The sequence below is a fragment of the Thunnus maccoyii genome, chromosome 1 (genome assembly GCF_910596095.1).
Source record: "Thunnus maccoyii chromosome 1, fThuMac1.1, whole genome shotgun sequence".
NCBI lineage: Eukaryota > Metazoa > Chordata > Actinopteri > Scombriformes > Scombridae > Thunnus > Thunnus maccoyii.
Window position 1 is genome coordinate 404,648 of NC_056533.1, and position 22,809 is coordinate 427,456.

At 39.6% G+C, this 22,809-nt stretch overlaps 2 protein-coding genes across 4 annotated transcripts in view; both read right to left on the reverse strand.

Moving 5' to 3' along the window:
* Window positions 1–1,292: 1,292 nt before the first annotated feature.
* adamts17 (ADAM metallopeptidase with thrombospondin type 1 motif, 17) overlaps window positions 1,293–22,809 on the reverse strand; it is a 626,422-nt gene continuing 604,905 nt past the window's right edge. For 2 of the 3 annotated variants that reach the window (XM_042414307.1, XM_042414226.1), the window contains exon 23: window positions 1,293–4,712. In XM_042414307.1, coding sequence (XP_042270241.1) covers window positions 4,561–4,712 — 152 coding nt within the window. In that variant the 3' untranslated portion in view covers window positions 1,293–4,560. The remainder of the gene's footprint in view (window positions 4,713–22,809) is intronic. The other variant, XM_042414606.1, reaches the window with a different exon arrangement.
* Window positions 9,204–14,202, reverse strand: LOC121899718. Its single transcript, XM_042415504.1, has 8 exons — window positions 13,508–14,202; window positions 12,679–12,765; window positions 12,458–12,514; window positions 12,306–12,365; window positions 11,678–12,024; window positions 11,318–11,560; window positions 11,137–11,226; window positions 9,204–9,342 (listed from the first exon to the last, which is right to left on the reverse strand). The coding sequence occupies exons 1-8, from the start codon at window positions 13,582–13,584 to the stop codon at window positions 9,308–9,310; spliced, it is 996 nt and encodes a 331-aa protein (XP_042271438.1). The 5' UTR covers window positions 13,585–14,202; the 3' UTR covers window positions 9,204–9,307.

A 22,809-nucleotide genomic window follows, 5' to 3' on the forward strand; every position in this document is an offset into this window, starting at 1 on the left:
ACTGTTGTATATGCTTTTTTATCACCATGTAGTATGTTCTTAACTATACATATTATATATATATATTATATATGTACATATTGTGTTATTTTTTATTATTCTAGGATGGCTAAAAATATCAGGCAAAGGGACTGCCGATATAAACTAGCATTTTGGCTAACATGGGTACATTTAATTTTCTTGAATGTTTATTAATACACATTGTCCTTTTTCAAATAAAAAAAATTAATTAAAAATTAAATTAAAATAAATTAAAATATGCCTTGTAGTTAGTGTCTATTTTATATTTGAACATGCCTTGTATAGTTTTATAGACCACCATGTCTATTTCATATTTGAATATGCCTTGTATAGTGTTATAGACCGCTATGTCTATTTTATACTTGAATATACCTTTTATAGTGTTACAGACTGCCATGTCTATTTCACATTTGAATATGCCTTGTATAGTGTTATAGACCGCTGTGTCTATTTTATACTTGAATATACCTTGTATAGTGTTATAGACCACCATGTCTATTTCATATTTGAATATGCCCTGTATAGTGTTATAGAGCGCTGTGTCTATTTCATATTTGAATATGCCTTGTATAGTGTTATAGACCGCTGTGTCTATTTTATACTTGAATATACCTTGTATAGTGTTATAGACCGCAATGTCTATTTCATATTTGAATATGCCTTGTATTGGGTTATAGACCGCTGTGTCTATTTTATACCTGAATATGCCTTGTATAGTGTTATAGACCACCATGTCTATTTCAAATATGAAATAGACATGGCATATATATATAGGTATAGTGTTATAGACTGCTAAATCTATGTTATTCCTATGTAAGAAAGATGTGGTCGTGAGACAGTACACTTGGCCTGGTGGCGTTCAGCACCAGCTCTTTGTGCTGTCACTGTGGTGCTGAACAGTGTGCTGTCCTCGGTGTTAAATCATTTGAGTGCAACTGGGCAACGTGTTCTCTGTTTTTGTTCTTCAGAACAAATTTGTCTGACAAAGTAGCTTCACTGTATGTTTTCTTAGACATAGGCTTGTTTGGCTCAATAGGTGGCAATTTGTGTTTATGGATAGGACAGGACAGGATATATCAGTTATTTTACAGTTGTGAATTTTAAAATGACTTTATCAGAAGGGCCTCTCTAGAATGCTCTGCCCACTCTGCGCTGAGGAGTCTAGCTCCACCCCTGCATGCCACCTCTTGGCTATCTTCATACCGAAGCACAGAGCAGACAGTGCAGTGTATGGCAGGGTGCTGTGAGGAAAGGAAGAGGGGTCTGCAAAGAACAGTCTGAATTCTGGTTTAATAACAAATGCATATAGCTTAATACTCTAGTGGGTCATACAGGTTTCTTGTTTGATGTAAAATCACATTATTTATTATGTAACCAAATAAAAGAGTAGACAGTAGACTTGAAATATAGAATTTGATCTAATCATTCAGGTTCTTGATCAGAATAGAATACTGGACACAAACTGGATGACAGTACAAGTATAGAGTGACTAATACACAGAACAACAAACAAATGGTTAAGTCCCTATATAAACAGATTATTTACTGTGTTCCAAATCAGCACCATAAAACACATGTAGTGGCAGTTTATGTATCAAATATAGTGTGTGTGCAACTAGAAAAGTACAGTACGAGAACAATGCTGATGTGGTGCATATTTGCAAGCTGGGAAAAGTTAAAACACTGGAGGTCAACAAAAACAAGACTTAGAGCTACCGTTAAGTTGGTCTTTAGGTCACACTGGTCAGATGTGAAAAGATTTATTATTTAGATCACTGTGCTGGTTGCATTGAGCGGCTCAAAGGCAGAATTTCAGCTTAAATTCAATAATAATCAATATGTTTTAATCATAATCCCATTGTCTTTCAAGTTAATGTGGCTGTCTATATCTCGTTATATGTGCCAAAACTTTTAACTGCTATAGCGCAGGTGATGTATAAAACCCATCAATTACAAGCATTATCTTTCTCATATATGATGGTAAAATGTAATATGAACTAATTTCTTTGTGTGAAAAGCCAACACTGAAAAGGTTTATATTTTGTCATCAACTTAATTCTTAATTTGCATTGTCTAAAGACCTCAGTATGCTTCAAACAGTCAGATTATCTACTAGCATCTAAAACCCTCTTTCCCATGGCAGAATCAGGGGAGGGCTGCATCTGACAATTTTTGCAACTTTCTGAAGCAGCCAATCCCACCTTCATACAGTGATTGGCCAGGCCTGTGAAGGAGTGAAAGTAGGCAGGATTTGAACCTTTCTCTGAATTTCTTGTCATTCTTCAAACAACTACTTCTGTCATTTTTTGTGTTAACAAAGTGCAACATCATGAATGGTTAAAGGAGATGGTATGTAACTGATGCTGCTGGTTTAGTGTAAAGCAGCAGCTGGAAATGTTTAGTTTTCATTCACTTTGAACAGAAAATACAGCTCAGATACAGCAGAAAGCAACCAGCAAACAATGAAATAAAGCTTATATGTAGAGTAGGAATAGGAATGTAAGTGTGACACTTAAATCTAAACCTCACAGATTCTGTTGGAAACTAAAAAACAATTAAGAGTTGAACAAAGAGACTTTTAAGAACGGATCTTTCACTCAAGTCACCAGCACAGACAGGGCTTTTGGTTTGAGAAAAGACAATGTCAGGTTGGCTGCGGCAGCATCTGTCCCCTGTTGAAAGGCTGCACTGGAAACACATATAGCAGTGGTAGGCAAATAGTGGCCTGTGGGCTAAATTTGGCCCGGCAGAAAAGATATTCAGACCCCTGAAGAAATTTTTGACTTTTATAATTTACAACAAAACTTTTAAAAATTTTGTTTATAAATCTACTGTAGATAACAAAACAAATACCAAGGCTTCTGTAAACCCCAATTATTGCAATATAACCTTGTTACATCTAATACTGTCCCCACACAAGGAGAGGCATTAAAACTATAGTTGCACCATACTATTTGAACAGTACATGTTGCTGAAATGAAGTCTAATAAACCTACCACAAATTAAAATTTAATGCGTGAATTCTAACACTGTTTGATTTCCACAACTATGTGACCCTAACAGATTTGTTCTTCATGAACATAAATGGTTGGACAAAAACAGTGTGTTGATACAGTTTTTTCGCTCCAAGATTAGATCTTAAATCAATTAAAAGAAATAAACAAAACATATAGCCCTGCGTTTACACTGCACTAGTTAACAGCCCCAATGAAAAATCCTGAAAAAACTGGACCATGGTTGAAACTAATTGCTGACCCCTGACACACAGTATGATCATGGCTTGGAGCAGCACGGAGTGAATAAAGTGAGCTTAAAAAGGCAATGTATAGTTAAAATGAAGTAGCACATACAACATGTCATCTGACCATGCCTGAAGGCCACAGTATTTATAGTTGTTCTGAACAGCCACAATCAAATGCAGGGTAAAAGTCTGTCATCATAGAGAGGGGGGAGATATGATAATTTGGGATAAGGGTGCACACTTTGGAATAGTCTCTCATAGAAGGTACTACACTCAGTTGTACTAATGAAAGCGACTGAAGTAGTTGTGTGAAGAATCAAAAAAGAGAGAGTAGTTTAAATCCTGCTATCATCTTTATGGTGACACATCTGAACATAAAGAGGGCCTGATTTTCAGATTGTTAGTTTGGAAAGTTGGAAAGTTGTCGGTCACAGGCATCCACCCAGAGTCCACCATCAGAAAGGTGTGTGGGGAGGGCATTTCAGGTGCTGTTCCACTATCCAACAAGCACATCAGTTGAAGCATACTGATGTCTTTGCATTTTCTGTAGAAAAACTGTATCTGTTTTTTTTTTTTATATGTCTCACCTGATGGCCCACTTACCCGAGAAGATTGCCTCTGAAAAGAAACACACAACCATGTACCTATAGAGTGTATCTTTATGCTCCGACCATGTTCTGCTACATGAGCTACTGATGGCCCTCCAACAGACCTGTGGATCAGTGGGTCTCCTCTCGTTAGCTGGGGTGATTCACTGTAATCCTACAGTATTTTAGCATTGCTCCTGATCAGCAATTACGCATTATTACATTATACTTAATTATTACTAAGTATCATCATTTTACTTATATAAACCTATAACAGTTATTGGAAATTGATACAATTAGCCATAATACAGCAAAACAGAGTAAAATATTAACAGCAGAGCATTAAGGAAGATATGGGAGGAGAGAGCTCTTGCTAACTCATTTTCTGATGATATCTGCTACACCTGGCAGAAAAAATCAAGCACTTATTTTAAATCATTCTATGCAATGGACTGACGTTCTAAAGGCTACCCCATTTTTTGTTGTTGTTTTGTTTAGTTTTTTGGTGTACAGACGACTTTTCAAGTCTTCATCAAAACTTAGAAGCTTACAAGCCGATTTCAAATGTGCACTTCTGTGTTCACTTCTCATTTTCTTTTGTAAATATAAAGAGTTCCATCAATAATAGATATTGTTTTCTTATAACATTTAACAACATTAAAAAAAATAACATAAAAAGCACTAGTTGGAGTATGGTAGGTGCATTTGGTCATTAGCTCTTGTGCAGTATCTTCTTAGCATAAAAGTCCTTACAGGTTTCACAGCAGCGCTGGTACCACCTCATGTCCTGACAGAGGTTCTTCTCTCTGATCACATGGCAGTACACTATCCACTGGTCCCCCATGCATTTGTAGGTCAGAGCAGCTGGAGGGGGGACAGGAGAGAGGGGGGACAGGAGAGAGGCAGGAGGTCAATGTACAAAAGTTGAAACACAGTTACAGTAAGTCTTCCAAGCTAAACAAAAAGAAAAAATGGAAAAAAAAAAACAAAACATGTTTCTCATACAGATGTATCATATCTGTATTTTCTGATTTGATGCCCCTATTGGCAGGATGATATTCTCTATACCTTCTGAAGAATTTAGTAAAAGAATAATCTCAAGGTTTTCTGATATGTTACCTTTTTGGTATTGGTTTAGTTTGGTTAAGGCTAAAAAACATTACGTGGTTAAGGTGAGGGAAAAATCCTGTCATGGCTGGAAGAAGCTGTTAAAACCACTGTTGGAGTGTTAGGGTGTGATATGTGCTGCAAAGAACAAAAAAGTCTTTCTGCTGTTTAGACAATCCTTGTCACAGTTGCAAATGATGAGAGCTCACTCTCCAAGCTCAAATATACTAAAAACAATTGAGTGCAGTGACACAAGAAAGGCTGAGTGAAGTGTCATACCAGCAAAAAAGTTAAAGAGATCCTGGCTGCAGACACAAGATGACATTCACAGCAGTTGTATTTCGCTTAATGGCAGAAGCCTATTCCGCAAAACTTTTTTTAATAAATACTTTATTTAAACAGACAAGTCATTACGTTTGTTCCTTAACCTTTTGACAAAAACCAATAGTTTTTCCCATAACCTTTATTACCTTCATTTAAATAGTCTTTAATAACTGAAGCCAAAAAATGTCAGCCATTTTAACATGTTTGTAACAATGTAGATCTACCATTTTGTTTCACTATTGAGTAATTAAAAAACTATTTTAGATGTATGAATTTACATTTGTGAATATGATATTCATATTCATATTTATATTTTTTTTTGTTGTACAAAAATACTGAGCAAATCTAACAAAAAAGTACAGCTGCAAGCAGTCATGAACACACTGGAGGGAGCAGCAGTGGTACTGCCACTGGAGGTCGGTTAACATAGCTCTGACTTTTCAGCATTATCGGACAATGTGTGAATGGATAAAGTATTATCCTGTGTGCAGTGCATGGCACTAGAGATGACATACTGGATATTGTGTATACATTTGATGAACTATGTCATTTAGGTTTCACTTGCCTGTAGACAATACTGCATAGGTGAAATATAAATGCAGCAATAAATTTTTTCAGAGGGCAACTAACATGGATATACATTTTCATGAATACTGGACATAAAATGTCACTTCCTGTGTCCACTATGTGATGCCTACTATTTATACATCATGTTTCTATATATCATGTGTAGACCACCATGTAAATTTCATGTAAATCGGATGATGTTTGTCACATAAAGCTGACTTCCTGTTGCCAGTAGGTGGCATTATGATTATGACTCAATATTGACATGTAGATGTGTTCAGGCCTGGACTCTTATCAAACATGAGAAATTTGGGCAGACTTGACATTGTAAAGTGGAGTTACAACAACGTCCTATTTAATGCCCCAAACATGTTTTGGGCAAAACTGACGCCATGTCAAGGGCATTCCATGAATATTAAAAAGCTTCACAATTTAGCATTGCAAAGGTCTTTAAATGTCACCTACCAAATTTGAAGTTGCTTGGGTTAAATCTCCAGAAGGAGTTTGTTAAAGTACGATACCTGTCAATGACTTCACTTTGTGAAAGAAACGCAAAGTAGATTAAAAATGGTGGACTTCCTGTTGGATTTAGGGTAAGGCTCCAAGAAGCTTTTTTTAAAGACTGGAGATGTTACATCTCCCGATCAAATTTTGTGCATGTAAATCAAATTTAAAGGTCCAGTGTGTAATATGTGCGGTATTTAGCAGCCTCTATCGGTGAGGTTCTAGATTGAAGCACTCTGCCGCTCACCCCTCCCCTTCCTAAGACTTTGAAGAGGTTCCAGAAGCTATGGTGGCCTTCAAGGACAAGAAGCTATTTGCTGAAGATGGCATCATTCACGACAGGTTCCAGCGTTTCTTCAAGGTCAAGTGATGAGGTGAAGATGTATTTATTTACTTAGTCTATAATACTATAGGTTATAGCTCACAAGTTAGATAGCAATTATGAGTGTTTTATTGTTTTGGTAATACAAGCTAACATTAGCGACATAATGCTAAACAAAACTAACGATTATTTTATTCTAAAGTTAGGCATTATTGATAGTGAGATAGCATTGGGAAGATAACATTACATATTTATTGTCCGTTTGCAGAGTCAAGTACCGGAGGTTAGAGGGAGAAGAAGAGGGCGAGGACGAGGATGAGGTAGAGGTGCTGCTGCAGGCAGGGCCAGGTGAGGGAAGAGAAGCAGGAAGAGAAGAAGAGGAGAGGCTGGGGACCCTCCAAAGGGACCGAAGGGAGGCGACTGAGGTTTGTAATGTTATTTATAAAATCATTTTATCATATTACTACCTGATCTGCACGATATTAAAAATACCAATACAAAGTGGTATTTACAAAGCAGCTCTGTGCTTTACATCACTGTAGCCTGTATAGTTTGATATGTTATCAGTGTAACGTGAGTCAGTAGCCCCTTTTACACAGCCTGTTCAAGGTGGGAATACTGCGCCTGTTATCCGCCTAGCTGTTCTGTATGGCGGGTGGTGGTAGTCGGAGCAGATAGAGTGCGTGTTAATGTGACAGCCGGCACGGTGGGACAGAGAGCTGACGCTGTTCTGTAGAGCCCATGTTCAGACCAAATCAGGCGGTGAGAGAAAGAAATAATGTTAATCGATCTGATTCACCAGCTTCCTCACTACCAGCACTCCCTCTCGTCATTCACCCTCCAGCTCACTCAACCATAGCTGCTCTCTCTCTCCCTTGTGCTCTCAGCTGCTCTCCTTTTCTCTCGTCTTTTTTAAAATGAGTCGGGAAGCCGACAGAAAAGTCTAACTCAACTTTTAAAGTTATCAAACGAAGAGAAATGTTCTCCCCTTGTCCTAATAACGTCTTTGTTCTTCCTTGTGGCAGAGTTTATGATCAGTCTGATCTCCATCATGCCTCTGAATCCGGAACGCCGGCATGCGGAGGTGGCTTTATGCCGGCTTTGCATGGTTCAGTGTAAAAAAGGAAAGGCTGCTCAAAGGGATCCTCTTTATGGCTATAATGTGAGTTCTCTGTATAAAAGAGGCTACTGAAAACATCAGCAACACCACTGAATGATTATATAAATACTATATAGGAACAGTATCATGAAGCGATATTTTGATTTTTTTCCAATCATGTTATTGTTGTAGACATGTTTGGGAAACGCTGCCTACAATCCATATTCTGCACTACCATTACCATATTTCCAACATAATATAATATGTACATACTTACAACTTATAAAACCTGATGTTTTTTCCTGTGTTTTATTTTTTCAGAGACTTCTAGAGGACATGACCCTGGAGGAGCACAGGCAGCTCACCAGCGAGCTCCTTCAGTGACAGCCAGGGTTAATTTTTGATGCCTTGATGATGCATCAGCGCAGGCATGGTGTCCCACCATTTGCAGGAGTTCCAGGGGTACCATGGTGTACTTGTGGTAACTGTAGGGACATGCCTACGGACCGGGACAGGAAATGCTGTGGCCAGGACCCTGCAAATTGTGTGAGCCTAATACTGTACTTCTCCCAGTGCTGCCTTGAAGAAGGTTTTTTACGCATTCACAGGCAGTACCAGGAGGACATTACGGTATTAGGCCAAACCAGGGAGCCTGGGGAAGACAAGCGGGAGTACCATTATGCTGCCCATAGACATCTCATCTATTGGCAGCATGGCTCTTTAGGCCAGGGAAACCGACTTGTTATCCCCAGTTGCTGTGTTTGGAGGACAGTACACTGGTTTCACACCTGGCCTCTGAGTTTCCTTCCAGGCCCTCTGGAACGTCCACACAGTATCTCAAGTACTCACACACCTGCCTGTTCATCATCAAGGTGTCAAATCATCCCTTATTTATTTGTTACATTTTTGATATTTTATTTATTGTATTTGTTCTATAGATTCTCTATATTTATTTATTGGATTTACTGGATAATTATTACATTTGTTCAATTTAAATTTGGAAGTTTACAAAATAAAAAGATATTCATCAGATGTATGCGCTGTAATTATTGCAATGATATACTTATACAATAGCTATGATGGTACTTCCCTACAGTGTCAGTATATTGTCACTACCACTTTGGGTTATATTAATTTATATTTTCATTATAGGGGACAGTTGTATTTTACAAGTTGAAATACTATATTTGTGTAAAAAACAACACTGAAAAAGAAAATGGTACTTTGACTCAGTGTCAAATACTATCAAATAAAATGTGTGTATTATAAAGCAACATAAAACAGTTGTGAAGTTGGAATACCAATGAGCCTCAAAATAAGGCATTATAGTACATGTTAGGCTAACCGCTTCAGGTTATGTAAACTGTAATTTAGTAGTTTGAACCACAAAATTAAATTTAAAAAACAACACTACGAATAATGCCATTTGTAATATAAATATCCTTTATTTAACAAAGACATCTATCTACTATGTTTACTTCAGGCCTGCCAGGGCAGGAACAAGGTCCAGGTGTCCACACAGTCCAGGTGTGAATGTCACAGACATGATGAATAATGCCAACCCATAGTGCCTGAGAAAAATAAAACACTACTATGAAAAGTCAGATAGAAATGAATGAACTTATTAGAAATCACACACACACACACACACACACATATATATATATATATATATATATATATATAAATGTGCTCACTAGAAACTGCTCAGTTATGTTAGCTGTCTTAGAGCACCACCAAAAATGGTGAAAATGTCTTTCAGCCAGTTGAGTAGAATACACTGTCCTTTTATCTTTACTGCCTTGAGGGGAGAAACAAAACATACATAATAATTTAGGACATGAGTATTTAACCGTATTCCATGGAGGGCTGAGAGTATGCAGATTTTCATCCTAATGAAAGACAAAATCAGACTAGAAATGCATTTCCTGCAGAAAATGCGTGTGAATGCTGAAAACTGCGATAAATCGCAAAGCGCTGCTGAAAATATTAAACACTCGTTCAGGATCCCCATCTGTATGAATACATTTTGACTACTATGGAATGTTATATTTAACAGATTTGGTAGTTAATAAGTAGTATGGTGCTGTTTTATTTATGACCACAAGGTGGGGCTATTGGTGCCATGATTCAGCATGTCATGCAGATTCTCATGGAAAACCTGTGTACCAAGTTTCATTTTATCAAAGACAACAGAATTGCTGAAATATAAAGTTATAAGGTTAGTTTAGCGCCCCCTTTGGGCAGAACTATATGAAATGTTATACACTTCTGTAAGGTCACCTTTTGTACAACATTCCCAAATTTGGTCGCTATCCGATTAAGTATTGAGAAGTTATTGACCATTAAGTGCATTAGACCATGCCTTGAAAAGTTTGCTAACCAATTACAGACAAACCGTAAGTGATATCTGAAAACAAATAAATAAGTTGTGTTTGGGGTCCTCTAAATATGGTATGTACCAAGTTTGGTGAAGATTGCATGAAATATGTGCCAACAGAAGCAAAACATATGTTTATTAAAAAAAACAAAATGACAGAAAACTTTTAGTGGCGCAAATGGGCGTGGCCTATATCAGTCTAATCAGCATCATCCAAGGCACATGCTGACCAAATATTTCTTTCATAAGACTTACCGTTCATGAGTAATTAGCCAAAACGCAAAACATTTAGTAACTGACCACAAGGTGGTGCTATTGGTACTATGTTTTAAAATTGTTAAGCATTTACAGATGGGACACCTGTATATTAAAAATCAACATTATACCACTTTAGTTTTTGAGATATTAGCTTTCAAACATTCCTCCCATAGACTTCCCATTATAAATTTTAATATTAAAAAAATATATATAAAATCACTGGAATATGCTAGAAAGCTGAAAAGTAATAGCTCACATGTCCCTTAAGAGCCGAACATTTTGATATTTGAATGGTTTCTGTTGCTCAAAGTATAGAGGAGTTGAAAGCTTGCAAAAAACGTATGGAAGAATAACAAGAAAATACAATTTCTGTAGAAATTGCGTACGATTGCTGAGAGCGAATTTAGAAAAAAGGTTTAGAAAAAAGTTTTATAGCACAAAGTATGCAGCAGTTGAAACGCGGCAAAAAACATACGGAAGACGGAATGAGAATAAAGACTGACAAGAATAAGAAAGTGTGATTGCTCTCAGCATTCACACTAATTATTTAATTGATTAACACACAGATGAGTAGCTATTCAGAGAAATCAACTTTTGTTGTCTTTGACTGTAATGAAAACCTATGTACTCTCGGCCATTAATGGCACATGGTGAAATACCCCTGATTTAACACAGTCACTTTAGTATGAAGATATAGGCAAAACCATGAGCTACTTATTAAACTTACAGCAGCTTTTTTTGACCAGGTTCTTGGCACCATGCCACATGTCCAGACTGTGATGAATTCTGAGGTCCTTGTATCTGCCTTTGTCTGGGTCTGTGAAGTGTGGAATAATTTAATTTTACTATAGTATTTCAATAATCTTTTCACCACATGTATTCATACATTATATCAGATGAGTACTTACTCATAAGAGCTCCAATCTGGGTATGAGCATATGTACAGATCTCCACTAGCTTTATCTGTGATGTCATTTTGTCAACAGTCTGTATAAAACTCTCCTTCTCCATGACGACAGAGTTCCATGATGTCTGCTGCTTGTCTATGGTGGCAACATGAATTATCACCTTAGTGTCATTCTCCATGGTGGTGTAGCTGCAGTTATAGGCTGGGAATTCCACCTCCACATGCTGTGTCCATTGGGACAGATCTAAAAGTCAAATAAAAGCAATAGTTGCATTTACCATGTACAGCACTGGCTTTTACAAGAAATTTGCCTTTTTATGCAACCATACAGTTATGATATGCCATGACTGTTAAGACTTACCCATACGATGCTCATTGATGTGCCCCCTTGAAGTGATTTTGACCTTAAAGGGGGCAACACAGTTGCACAACACATCAGTCTTCAAAAGGCTTGAGCATTTATCCGCAGGCAGGATCACAAGTGTAGCCAGTTGTCTCAAGCAGTCCTCATATACTATAGAAGCTCTGGCACCTATGATGTTATCTTCACAAAGGACACGCTGTGGGGCTGGGAAAACAGGTGCCTGATCACAGGGAGAAGGCTCATCCGGAGGGTCTTCATGTGAAGGCTGGTCATGCACCGTCTCGTCGATTCCAATAACTTCCAGTCGATCAATAGATGGTGCTTTCTGTGATGCTCCACCCATTCTGTTGAGGCACGACATAAAGGCATATGTGTAAAAATTTGCAAAAAAACAGACACCACACAAAAATAGCTAAGTAAAGACTGAGTGATAACACACTGTATACTAATTGGTGGAAGATACTCTTCATCAGAACTGTCAGCATTCTCTCCATCATCTTTTCAATGAAAGGAAGGAGAACCTTCATCTGCCCAATCAATTCTGTAAAGGACATACTCACAAAACAATTACTTCTACAAAGAAAAGACTAAATAGTAATAAATGTCATTAGGATGTACTACTTACACACTGTGGTTGAAAACATTTTCCTCCATGTCCTCCTCAACAATGCTCATGTCATATAATCTGTAGAAAAAAATCATTAAAAATATATAAATTATGAATTTATAAAAATACAAGACATGTAGTGCAAAAAGCCATGACAGTTGAACTGCTACCTTTGTTCAAGGACCTGCATTTGTGTGGCTTCTGCAATGACATCCAGATGCTCATCTCTGTAAATAATTAATATAACATGTTCTATACATCACACCCATGGAGACATAACAGTAAACATAAAGTTTACTGTTATTTACTATATTAAAACAATTAATCAGCAACCTTTTGTTTGTAATAAGACATATTTGGACAGCACAAATATTTCAATATGATTACTTGCCTGTCTGCCCCACTAGAAAGACCAATACTAGACACTGCTGGAGTTGTGCCATGAAAAGGAGTCGATGCTGTGAGACCTCTCTCATAGCTGGAGAAACAACAGCAACATCAAGAAAATAAGTGCTACATGACACAGTCTCATACCCCTGTAATGCATTATGTTACGTCCTAAGATGCTGGGAGCCTTGGCTGGTATGGATAAACATACCAAAATAAATAACATAAAAAATCCACTTTTGACTGATAAATGTAAAATTAAATTTCTGGTTGCAATTACATATTTTTCAATGTTGAAATGGGGAAAAGGTTACTTGTGTTGGACTATAAGCTAACCCCACCTCCCCCAGTGTGTGCATGTGCTCCTAAATGACAAATTAGGAGCATACAAAGAAATTATGGAGCACTATGAAAAATATTCACAGAATGTATTAACTCGGCGTTGACTTCTCCTCAGTTTATCTTTCACACTACGTTAACTCATTGCTCTGACTTACTGTGTTTAGCACATCACCAGCGCTAAATAGCTTAGTTAGTTATCGGTCCATGTGTTGTCTTACTGCCACAGAAAATGAATAAATCTTTGCGTTATTAGCACGACATCGCCTCTCTGTTGTCTCTTAGACTTGCTAACGCTACGTTACCACCACCTCTGTGAGAGGCACAAACTGAGGCTAAAGTGTGCTAATATTTAATGTTATACCTGGTGACATTTCTTTTCAGTGAAATTAGTGTATTGCTAACACGCATTGCACATCATCCAAGTTTTGAACCATTAGCAACAGGGGGAAATATATATTACATTCCGTTGTAAATTTCAATGTTTCTCTTACCTGTCCAGCAGAAAACAGGAAACTTTGTTTGATCCTTGTGTTATGTTGTCGTTTGTTCCATTTCCGTTTGACTTCATCGTGTTTTCGTTTCTTTGACGATGATGATTCACGCTCCTGTGATTTTCCTAAGTGATAAGTATGGTCCTCCATGTGTTAGTTTTTGGTACCAAAACTTCTCACGATACAAAATGTTTGGCGGGGAAAAGCAACCACTCTCTCCTTCTTCGTCTACTTCAAACTGGTGTATTTCCGGTAGCCACCCACTAAATCTAAAAATGCGTAAGGCTCTCAAGAGAGCCAGTATTAGGTTTGTCCGTTCTGCGTTATGGTAGAAACATGGCAATGCAACATTGAAGCCACCGTGGAGGGGGAACTGCTCCTATGTAGATATAAAGGGCTTATTTCTAAGGTAACGAAAACACAACAATTATTATTTTCAGCTGATTAGACATTAATTAAAATATACTTATAAATAATCTATTCAGTTTTTACCAAGGCTGTTGTTTTAGATGCCACTAAATACTACACACTGGACCTTTAAAGGTGGGGGCTTTGACTTTAAAATTTTCTAGGGGGCACCCTTGAGCTGTTTTGCCACATCCATGCCCACGACCCATATCAGATATAAAGTTACGCCTCCTCTGATGCATGTGCAAAGTTTCATGAGTTTTGGACACCCCAGGACTTCAAAAATACTAAAAGTAATTGGGGGGGGGGGGGGGGGGGGGGGGGGGCGCTATAGAGCCAATGTGCAATGTCCAAGCCCAACTGTGATACTAATCGCAATACTTACTATTTCAAACATAGCTGCCTTAAACATGTGTGTAAAATGAAAATTGACACAAAAAATCCAAAATGTCTGTCAAATATATGTCAAATATCAAATATGTAAATATGTATTAGATCGAGAATGATGATGATGTTGTATATATTTGATGAACTATGTGTCATTTAAGCCTTGCTTCCTGTTGCGTGTAGGCAATACTACATAAGTGAAATATTGATGCAGCAATACATTTACCAGAAGGCAAATGACAGGAATATGTATTTTCATGAATATTGGACATTACACATAGAAAATAACTATCACTTCCTGTGTCCACTATGTGGCGTTAGAGAACACCAACTAATGATCCGTCATTTTGCTGTATATCATGTGTATAGACCACACCATGAAAATTTCATGTCAATCGAATGATGTTTGACATGTTTATGACTGTGACTCAATATGACAGGCCTGGACCCTCATCAAACATGGGAAATTTGGTGCAGATTGGACAATGTAAAATGGAGTTACAACAACTTCCTGTTTAATGCCCCAAACATATTTTGGGCAAAATTCACTGCAACCCCAGGCCAAGGGTGTTCCATGAATATTATAAAGCTTCACAATTTAGCATCGCAAAGGTGTTTAGATGTCACCTACCAAATTTGAAGTGGCTCGGGTTAAATCTCCAAGAGGAGCTTGTTAAAATACAACACCTGTCAATGGCTTCACTTTTTGGAAAAAATGCAAATTAGATTCAAAATGGCTGACTTCCTGTTGGGCTTAGGGTGTGGCTCCAAGAGGCTTTTTTTCGGAGATGGTACATCTTCCTACCAAATTTCATACATCTGTGTCAGCTTTAAAAGTGGGGGCTTTGACTTTGAAATTTTCTAGGGGGTGCCCTTGAGGCATTTTGCCACACCCAAAACTAAGACCCATATTAGATATCAAGTTACACCAGTACTGATACAAGTGCAAAGATTTGTGAATTTTGAGTACCCCTAGTACCTCAAAAATGCTTAAAGTAATTAGAGGGTGCTAAAGAGCCGAGATGCCACGCCTAAGCTCAATTTTGATACTAATTGAAGCATTTATTAGTTCAAATATATATGCAAAGTTTCATTAGTTTACATGTCTCCTAAAGGCCTCAAATGTGTTTGTAAAATGAAAATTGGTGCATGAAATCCAAAATGGCTGACTTCTTGTTGGGTGAAAAAATTTGAAAAAATATGTATTAGGACGAGAATGATGAGCGCAATGAACCCACTGAATTTCATGCACATCAAAGAAACTTTGTCCAAATGGCCCTGCATTTGGTGGTGCTATGGAGGCCGCTGTCCACACCCGAGCCCAATCACTACAGAACTTTGCAGTATTGACGTGTGTGCCAATGTTTGTGAGTTTTCAAGCACCCTCAAAAATGCAATGGCGTACTAGAATAATAATAATAATCCCTTCAAAAACAGTAGGTTCCTTGCACTTTCAGTGCCAGGGACCCAACAGTCCCTGGCACTTTCTTGCTCAGGCCCTAACAATCCCTTCAAACCACTCAGTGGCCCTAAAAATCTTTCAAAAAAACAATAATAACCTAATAATCCTCCCAATTACAATAGGGTCTTCGCACCACTCAGTGTTTGGGCCCTAATCAACGATAGCAAAATCTTTTGATAACTTTTGATCATCGACTAGTCCAGATGACACACACTGATTTTGAAGTCGTTATGATGAATTCTGTAGGAGGAGTTTGTTAAAATAAAAGGCCTGGAAAATTTTTCCAAAATGGCCGACTTCCTTTTGGATGTACAGTATGGCTCCAAGAGGCTTTTTTGTGCATCTTGACGTGATACATATGCCCGGTGAATTTCACTTTTCTACGTTAATCTGGAAGGTAGGGCTTCAATTTTCACATTTTCAAGGGGGCGCTGTTGAGCCATATTGCCACGCTCATGCAAATGACCTATCCAGGATTTTAACTGGTGTCAATCCAGACGTGTGTCAAGTTTCGTGACTGTAAAACCATCCGTAGTCCCTCAAAAAAGGCACTTTCCAAGCACGTTTAGGCCCTCAAAAACACTTTTAATCACAGAGAATAATAATAATTAAAGCTGCAAGCAGCGATGATCACGCCCTCGTGCCCTTGCGCCCTTGCGTATGTCGTGTCAAGCGCAGTCAAAGTGCTTCAGTAATGGGCATGTAGAAGTCTCCAGACCGGGGCTGCTTTCAGACAGTGCAAGAAGAAGATAAATATCACTTCCTTTGTCCTCTATTTTGCCTGCTGCTTGGGCTGATTCCTTGAAATTTTATAGGGGGTTTGTATTACTGATTGAATACTGTCATGTAGATGTGTTCAGGTTGGGACTCTTATCAAACATGGAAAGTGTGGGGCAGATTGGAGCATTTACACTGAAGTTATAGCAATTTCCTCTGGAATAGCGAAACATCAAAACTCAACGCCACGCCACAGCCACATGCTTCAATGATAACTAAATCTTTTAATAACTTTTGATCACAAGCTAGTATACATGACACACACTGATTTTGGAGTCGTTATGATGAATTCTGTAGGAGGAGATCGTTAAAATACAAGGTAAGCGACTTCCTGTAGGACTTACAATATGGCTCTAAGAGGCTTTTTTGTGCGTCTTGACATGGTACATATGCCTCATGAATTTCATTTTTCTATGTTAATCTGGAAGGCAGGGCTACAGTTTTGAAATTGTTGAGCCATATTGCCACGCCTATGCAAATGACCTATCCAGGATTTTAACTGGTGTCGCTCCAGACATGTGTGCCAAGTTTTGTGACTGTACACCCATCCCTTGTCCCTAAAATACAGCATCGTATTTCATGGCGAGGGATGTGTCGCCATGGCAACGGCGTTTGGTCATGGGTCATGACCTGCCCAATGTAGCATCACCAAGGTCTTACATCTTAGCTGAGTCAATTTCAGGTGCATCGGCCAAATTTCCTAGGACTAATACAACAAAGAACGACGCATGATACTTCCTGTTGCCAGTAGGTGGCGCTATGACTCTCACTAAATATGGGCCTGAAAATGTGTTCAGACCGGGACTCTTAACAAGAATATGAAATTTGGAAAAGATCAGACCATGTGGAGTCAAGTTATAAGGCTTTGAAATTTCATGGCGAGACATCGAAATTCGCCGCGTCGTCATGGCAACACCTTTCGACGAAAAGTCACCAACTTCATATCTCCAAGGTCTTGAGGCTATTCTGAGTAAATTTGAGGTGGATCCCATCACCGTGCCACCCACAGAGCGTCAAAGTGTAAAACATGTAACTTCCTGTTGTCAGTAGGTGGCGCTATGACTTAGATCCAATATTGACACATGGATGTGTTCAGGACGGGACTCTTTCCAAGCACAAAAGGTTTGGGTCTCTTAGGATCGTGCATGCCGGAGTTATGGCCGTTTGAATTTTCACGGCGAAGGATCGAAATTCGCCGCCCGACCACACCCCCTCGGCAATGTCGAAAACTCACCGTTTTGATAACTTTTCATCTCCCAGGTCTGTAGATGATACTGACCGAATTTCAAGTTGCTGAGATCAAATCCCTGGGAGGAGTTCGTTAAAGTACGCGGGCTAAAAACGGCAAAATTGGCCTGAAAATGGCAACTTTGAACCAAAATGGCCGACTTCCTGTTGGATTTAGGGTATGGCTCCAAGAGAGTTTTTGGTGCGTCTGGTCATGATATATAAGCACACCAAATTTCATTGTTCTACGACGATCTGTATCGTGGGGCTCGCTTTTCTTAATTTTCTAGGTGGCGCTGTCGAGCCATTTTTCCCCGCATTTTTTGCGAGACGCATAAAATCTGCGATTTTCACCAGAACTGACGCGCACGCCAATTTTGGTGAGTTTTGGTACACGTTTGTAGAAGTTATTTGAGGTGAAAGAGTTGTAATAATAATAATAATAATAAGAATAATAATAATAATTAAAGCTGCAAGCAGCGATGATCGGGCCCTCGCACCCCAGCGCATGTCGAAGTGACGCTCAGTCGAAGGGCTTTTGTCAGTGACTTGTTGTGTAAAGTTTGAGGCAGATCCAACCGTGTACACTCAAGTTATATCAATTTCCTCTGTCATGGCGAAACATCAAAACTCAACGCCACGCCACGGCCAAACCATCATGATCATACACTAGTCTAGATGACACACACTGATTTTTAAGTCCTTACGATGGATTCTGTAGGAGGAGTTCTTTAAAATACAAGGTATGCGAAATGGCCAAGAAAAGGCGAAAATGTACCATTTTTTTCAAGATGGCCGACTTCCTGTTCGACTTACAATAAGGCTTCAAGAGGCTTTTTTGTGCGTGTTGACATTATACATGTGCCCTGTGAATTTCATCTTTCTACGTTAATCTGGAAGGCGGGGCTGCAATTTTGAAATTTTAAAGGGGGCGCTGTTGAGCCATTTTGCCACGCCCATTCAAAGCGACCACATAGGATTTTAGCTGACATCACTCTAGACATGTGTGTCAAGTTTCATGACTGTAGAGCAATCCCTTCTCCCTGAAAAACAGTATCATATTTCATGGCGAAGGATGTGTCGCCATGGTAACAGCATTCAGTTTTGGGTCATGAGCTGCCAAATGTAGCATCACCAAGGTCTTGTTTATTAGCTGACTTAATTTCAGGTGCATCAGCCAAATTTCCTAGGAGTAATTAGACAAAGTACGACGCATGATACTTCCTGTTGCCAGTAGGTGGCGCTATGACTTTCGCTAAATATGAGACTGAACATGTGTTCAGATTGGGACTCTTAACAAGCATATGAAATTTGGAAAAGATCAGACCACGTGGAGTCAAGTTATAAGGCATTGAAATTTCATGGCGTCACATCGAAATTCGCCGCGTCGCCATGGCAACACCTTTCAACGAAGGGTCACCAACTTCATAATATAAGATCTCCAAGGTCTTGAGGCTATTCTCAGTAAATTTCAGCTGGATTCCATCACCGTGCTGCCCACAGGGCGTCAGAGCGTAAAACATGTAACTTCCTGTTGCCAGGAGGTGGCGCTATGACTCATATCCTGTATTGTCACATGGACCCGTTCAGGGCGGGACTCTTATGAAGCACAAAAGGTTTGGCTCTCTTAGGATCATGTATGCCGGAGTTATAGCCGTTTCATTTTTCATGGCGAAGGATCGAAATTCGCCGCCCAGCCACGCCCCCTAGGAAAGACTAATGAGAATTGTTTTAACAACTTTTAATCTCCTATGCCTGTAGATGATACGGACCGAATTTGAAAGTCCTGGGGTCAAATCTCTAGGAGGAGTTTGTTAAAGTATGCGGGCTGGAAATGACAAAATCGGTGCAAAATTTCAACTTTGATACAAAATGGCCGACTTCCTGTTGGAGTTAGGCTATGTGTCCTTGAGACTTTTTGGTGCGTCTGGTCATGATACATATGCATACCAAATTTCGTTCTCCTACGACAATCTGTATCGAGGGGCTCAATTCTAGGTGGCGCTGTCAAGCCATTTTGTCCCGCTTTATTTCGAGACCCATAAAATATCGAAATTTTCGCCAGTCCTGACATCTGTGCAAATTTTCATGAGTTTTCGTGCATGTTTAGGCCCTCAAAAATGCGTTTGTTTCGGAGGAATAATAATAATAACTCCTTCAGTTTCAATAGGGCTTCGCACCGGTCGGTGCTCGGGCCCTAATTAAAGCTGCAAGCAGCGATGATCGGGCCCTCGCGTCCTTGCGTATGTCGGGGCTCGGCGCTGGTGAAGGGCTTCTGTCACGGGCATATAGATGTCCCCAGACCTGGGCTGTTTTCAGACAGTGCAAGGGGAGATTAACGTCACATCCTCAATCACCTACTCTGCCTGCTGCAGGGGCTGCTGCATTGAAATGTCGTAGGGGGCGCTATGGAGCCAGTTTTCATCACTGACTGAATATTGATATTTAGACGTGTTCAGGCTGGGAGTCTTATCAAACATGTAAAGTTTGGTGTAGACTCCAGCATTTACACTAAACTTATAGGACTTTCACCTGTCATGGCGAAACATCACAACTCAACGCCACGCCACGGCCACACGCTTCAATGCTAAGTAAATCTTTTGATAACTTTTGATCACACACTAGTGTAGATGACACACACTGATTTTGAAGTCGTTACCATGAATTCTGTAGGAGGAGTTCGTTAAAATACAAGGTATGCCAAATGGTCAAAAAAACGCGAAAAATGACCACTTTTATCAAGATGGCCGACTTCCTGTAGGACTTACGATATGGCTCCAAGAGGCTTTTTTGTGCGTCTTGACATGATACATAAGCCTCCCGAATTTCATTTTCCTACGTTCGTCTGGAAGGCGGGGCTACCATTTTGAAATTGTCAAGGGGGCGCTGTTGAGCCATATTGTCACGTCTATGCAAATGACCTATCCAGGATTTTAACTGGTGTCGCTCCAGACATGTGTGCCAAGTTTTGTGACTGTCAACCCATCCCTTGTCCCTAAAATACAGCATCGTATTTCATGGCGAAGGATGTGTCGCCATGGCAACGGCGTTTGGTCATGGGTCATGACCTGCCCAATGTAGCATCACCAAGGTCTTACATCTTAGCTGAGTCAATTTCAGGTGCATCGGCCAAATTTCCTAGGAGTAATACAACACAGAACGACGCATGATACTTCCTGTTGCCAGTAGGTGGCGCTATGACTCTCACTAAATATGGGCCTGAAAATGTGTTCAGACCGGGACTCTTAACAAGCATATGAAATTTGGAAAAGATCAGACCATGTGGAGTCAAGTTATAAGGCTTTGAAATTTCATGGCGAGACATCGAAGTTCGCCGCGTCGTCATGGCAACACCTTCCGACGAAAAGTCACCAACTTCATAATATACCATCTCCAAGGTCTTTAGGCTATTCTGAGTAAATTTGAGGTGGATCACATCACCGTGCCACCCACAGAGCGTCAAAGTGTAAAACATGTAACTTCCTGTTGCCAGTAGGTGGTGCTATGACTTAGATCCAATATTGACACATGGATGTGTTCAGGACGGGACTCTTTCCAAGCACAAAAGGTTTGGGTCTCTTAGGATCGTGCATGCCGGAGTTATGGCCGTTTGAATTTTCACGGCGAAGGATCGAAATTCGCCGCCCGACCACACCCCCTCAACAATGTCGAAAACTCACCGTTTTGATAACTTTTCATCTCCCAGGTCTGTAGATGATACTGACCGAATTTCAAGTTGCTGAGGTCAAATCCCTAGGAGGAGTTTGTTAAAGTACGCGGGCTAAAAACGGCAAAATTGGCCTGAAAATCGCAACTTTGAACCAAAATGGCCGACTTCCTGTTGGATTTAGGGTATGGCTCCAAGAGAGTTTTTGGTGCGTCTGGTCATGATTTATAAGCACACCAAATTTCATTGTTCTACGATGATCTGTATAGTGGGGCTCGCTTTTCTTAATTTTCTAGGTGGCGCTGTCGAGCCATTTTTCCACGCATTTTTTGCGAGACCCATAAAATCTGCGATTTTCACCAGAACTGACGCGCACGCCAATTTTGGTGAGTTTTGGTACACGTTTGTAGAAGTTATTTGAGGTCAAAGAGTTGAAATAATAATAATAATAATAATTAAAGCTGCAAGCAGCGATGATCGGGCCCTCGCACCCCAGCGCATGTCGAAGTGACGCTCAGTCGAAGGGCTTTTGTCAGTGACTTGTTGTGTAAAGTTTGAGGTAGATCCAACCGTGTACACTCAAGTTATATCAATTTCCTCTGTCATGGCGAAACATCAAAAGTCAACGCCACGCCACGGCCAAACCATCATGATCATACACTAGTCTAGATGACACACACTGATTTTTAAGTCCTTACGATGGATTCTGTAGGAGGAGTTCTTTAAAATACAAGGTATGCGAAATGGCCAAAAAAAGGCGAAAATGTACCATTTTTTTCAAGATGGCCGACTTCCTGTTCGACTTACAATAAGGCTTCAAGAGGCTTTTTTGTGCGTGTTGACATTATACATGTGCCCTGTGAATTTCATCTTTCTACGTTAATCTGGAAGGCGGGGCTTCAATTTTGAAATTTTAAAGGGGGCGCTGTTGAGCCATTTTGCCACGCCCATTCAAAGCGACCACATAGGATTTTAGCTGACATCACTCTAGACATGCGTGTCAAGTTTCATGACTGTAGAGCAATCCCTTCTCCCTGAAAAACAGTATCATATTTCATGGCGAAGGATGTGTCGCCATGGTAACAGCATTCAGTTTTGGGTCATGAGCTGCCAAATGTAGCATCACCAAGGTCTTGTTTATTAGCTGACTTAATTTCAGGTGCATCAGCCAAATTTCCTAGGAGTAATTAGACAAAGTACGACGCATGATACTTCCTGTTGCCAGTAGGTGGCGCTATGACTTTCGCTAAATATGAGACTGAACATGTGTTCAGACCGGGACTCTTAACAAGAATATGAAATTTGGAAAAGATCAGACCATGTGGAGTCAAGTTATAAGGCTTTGAAATTTCATGGCGAGACATCGAAATTCGC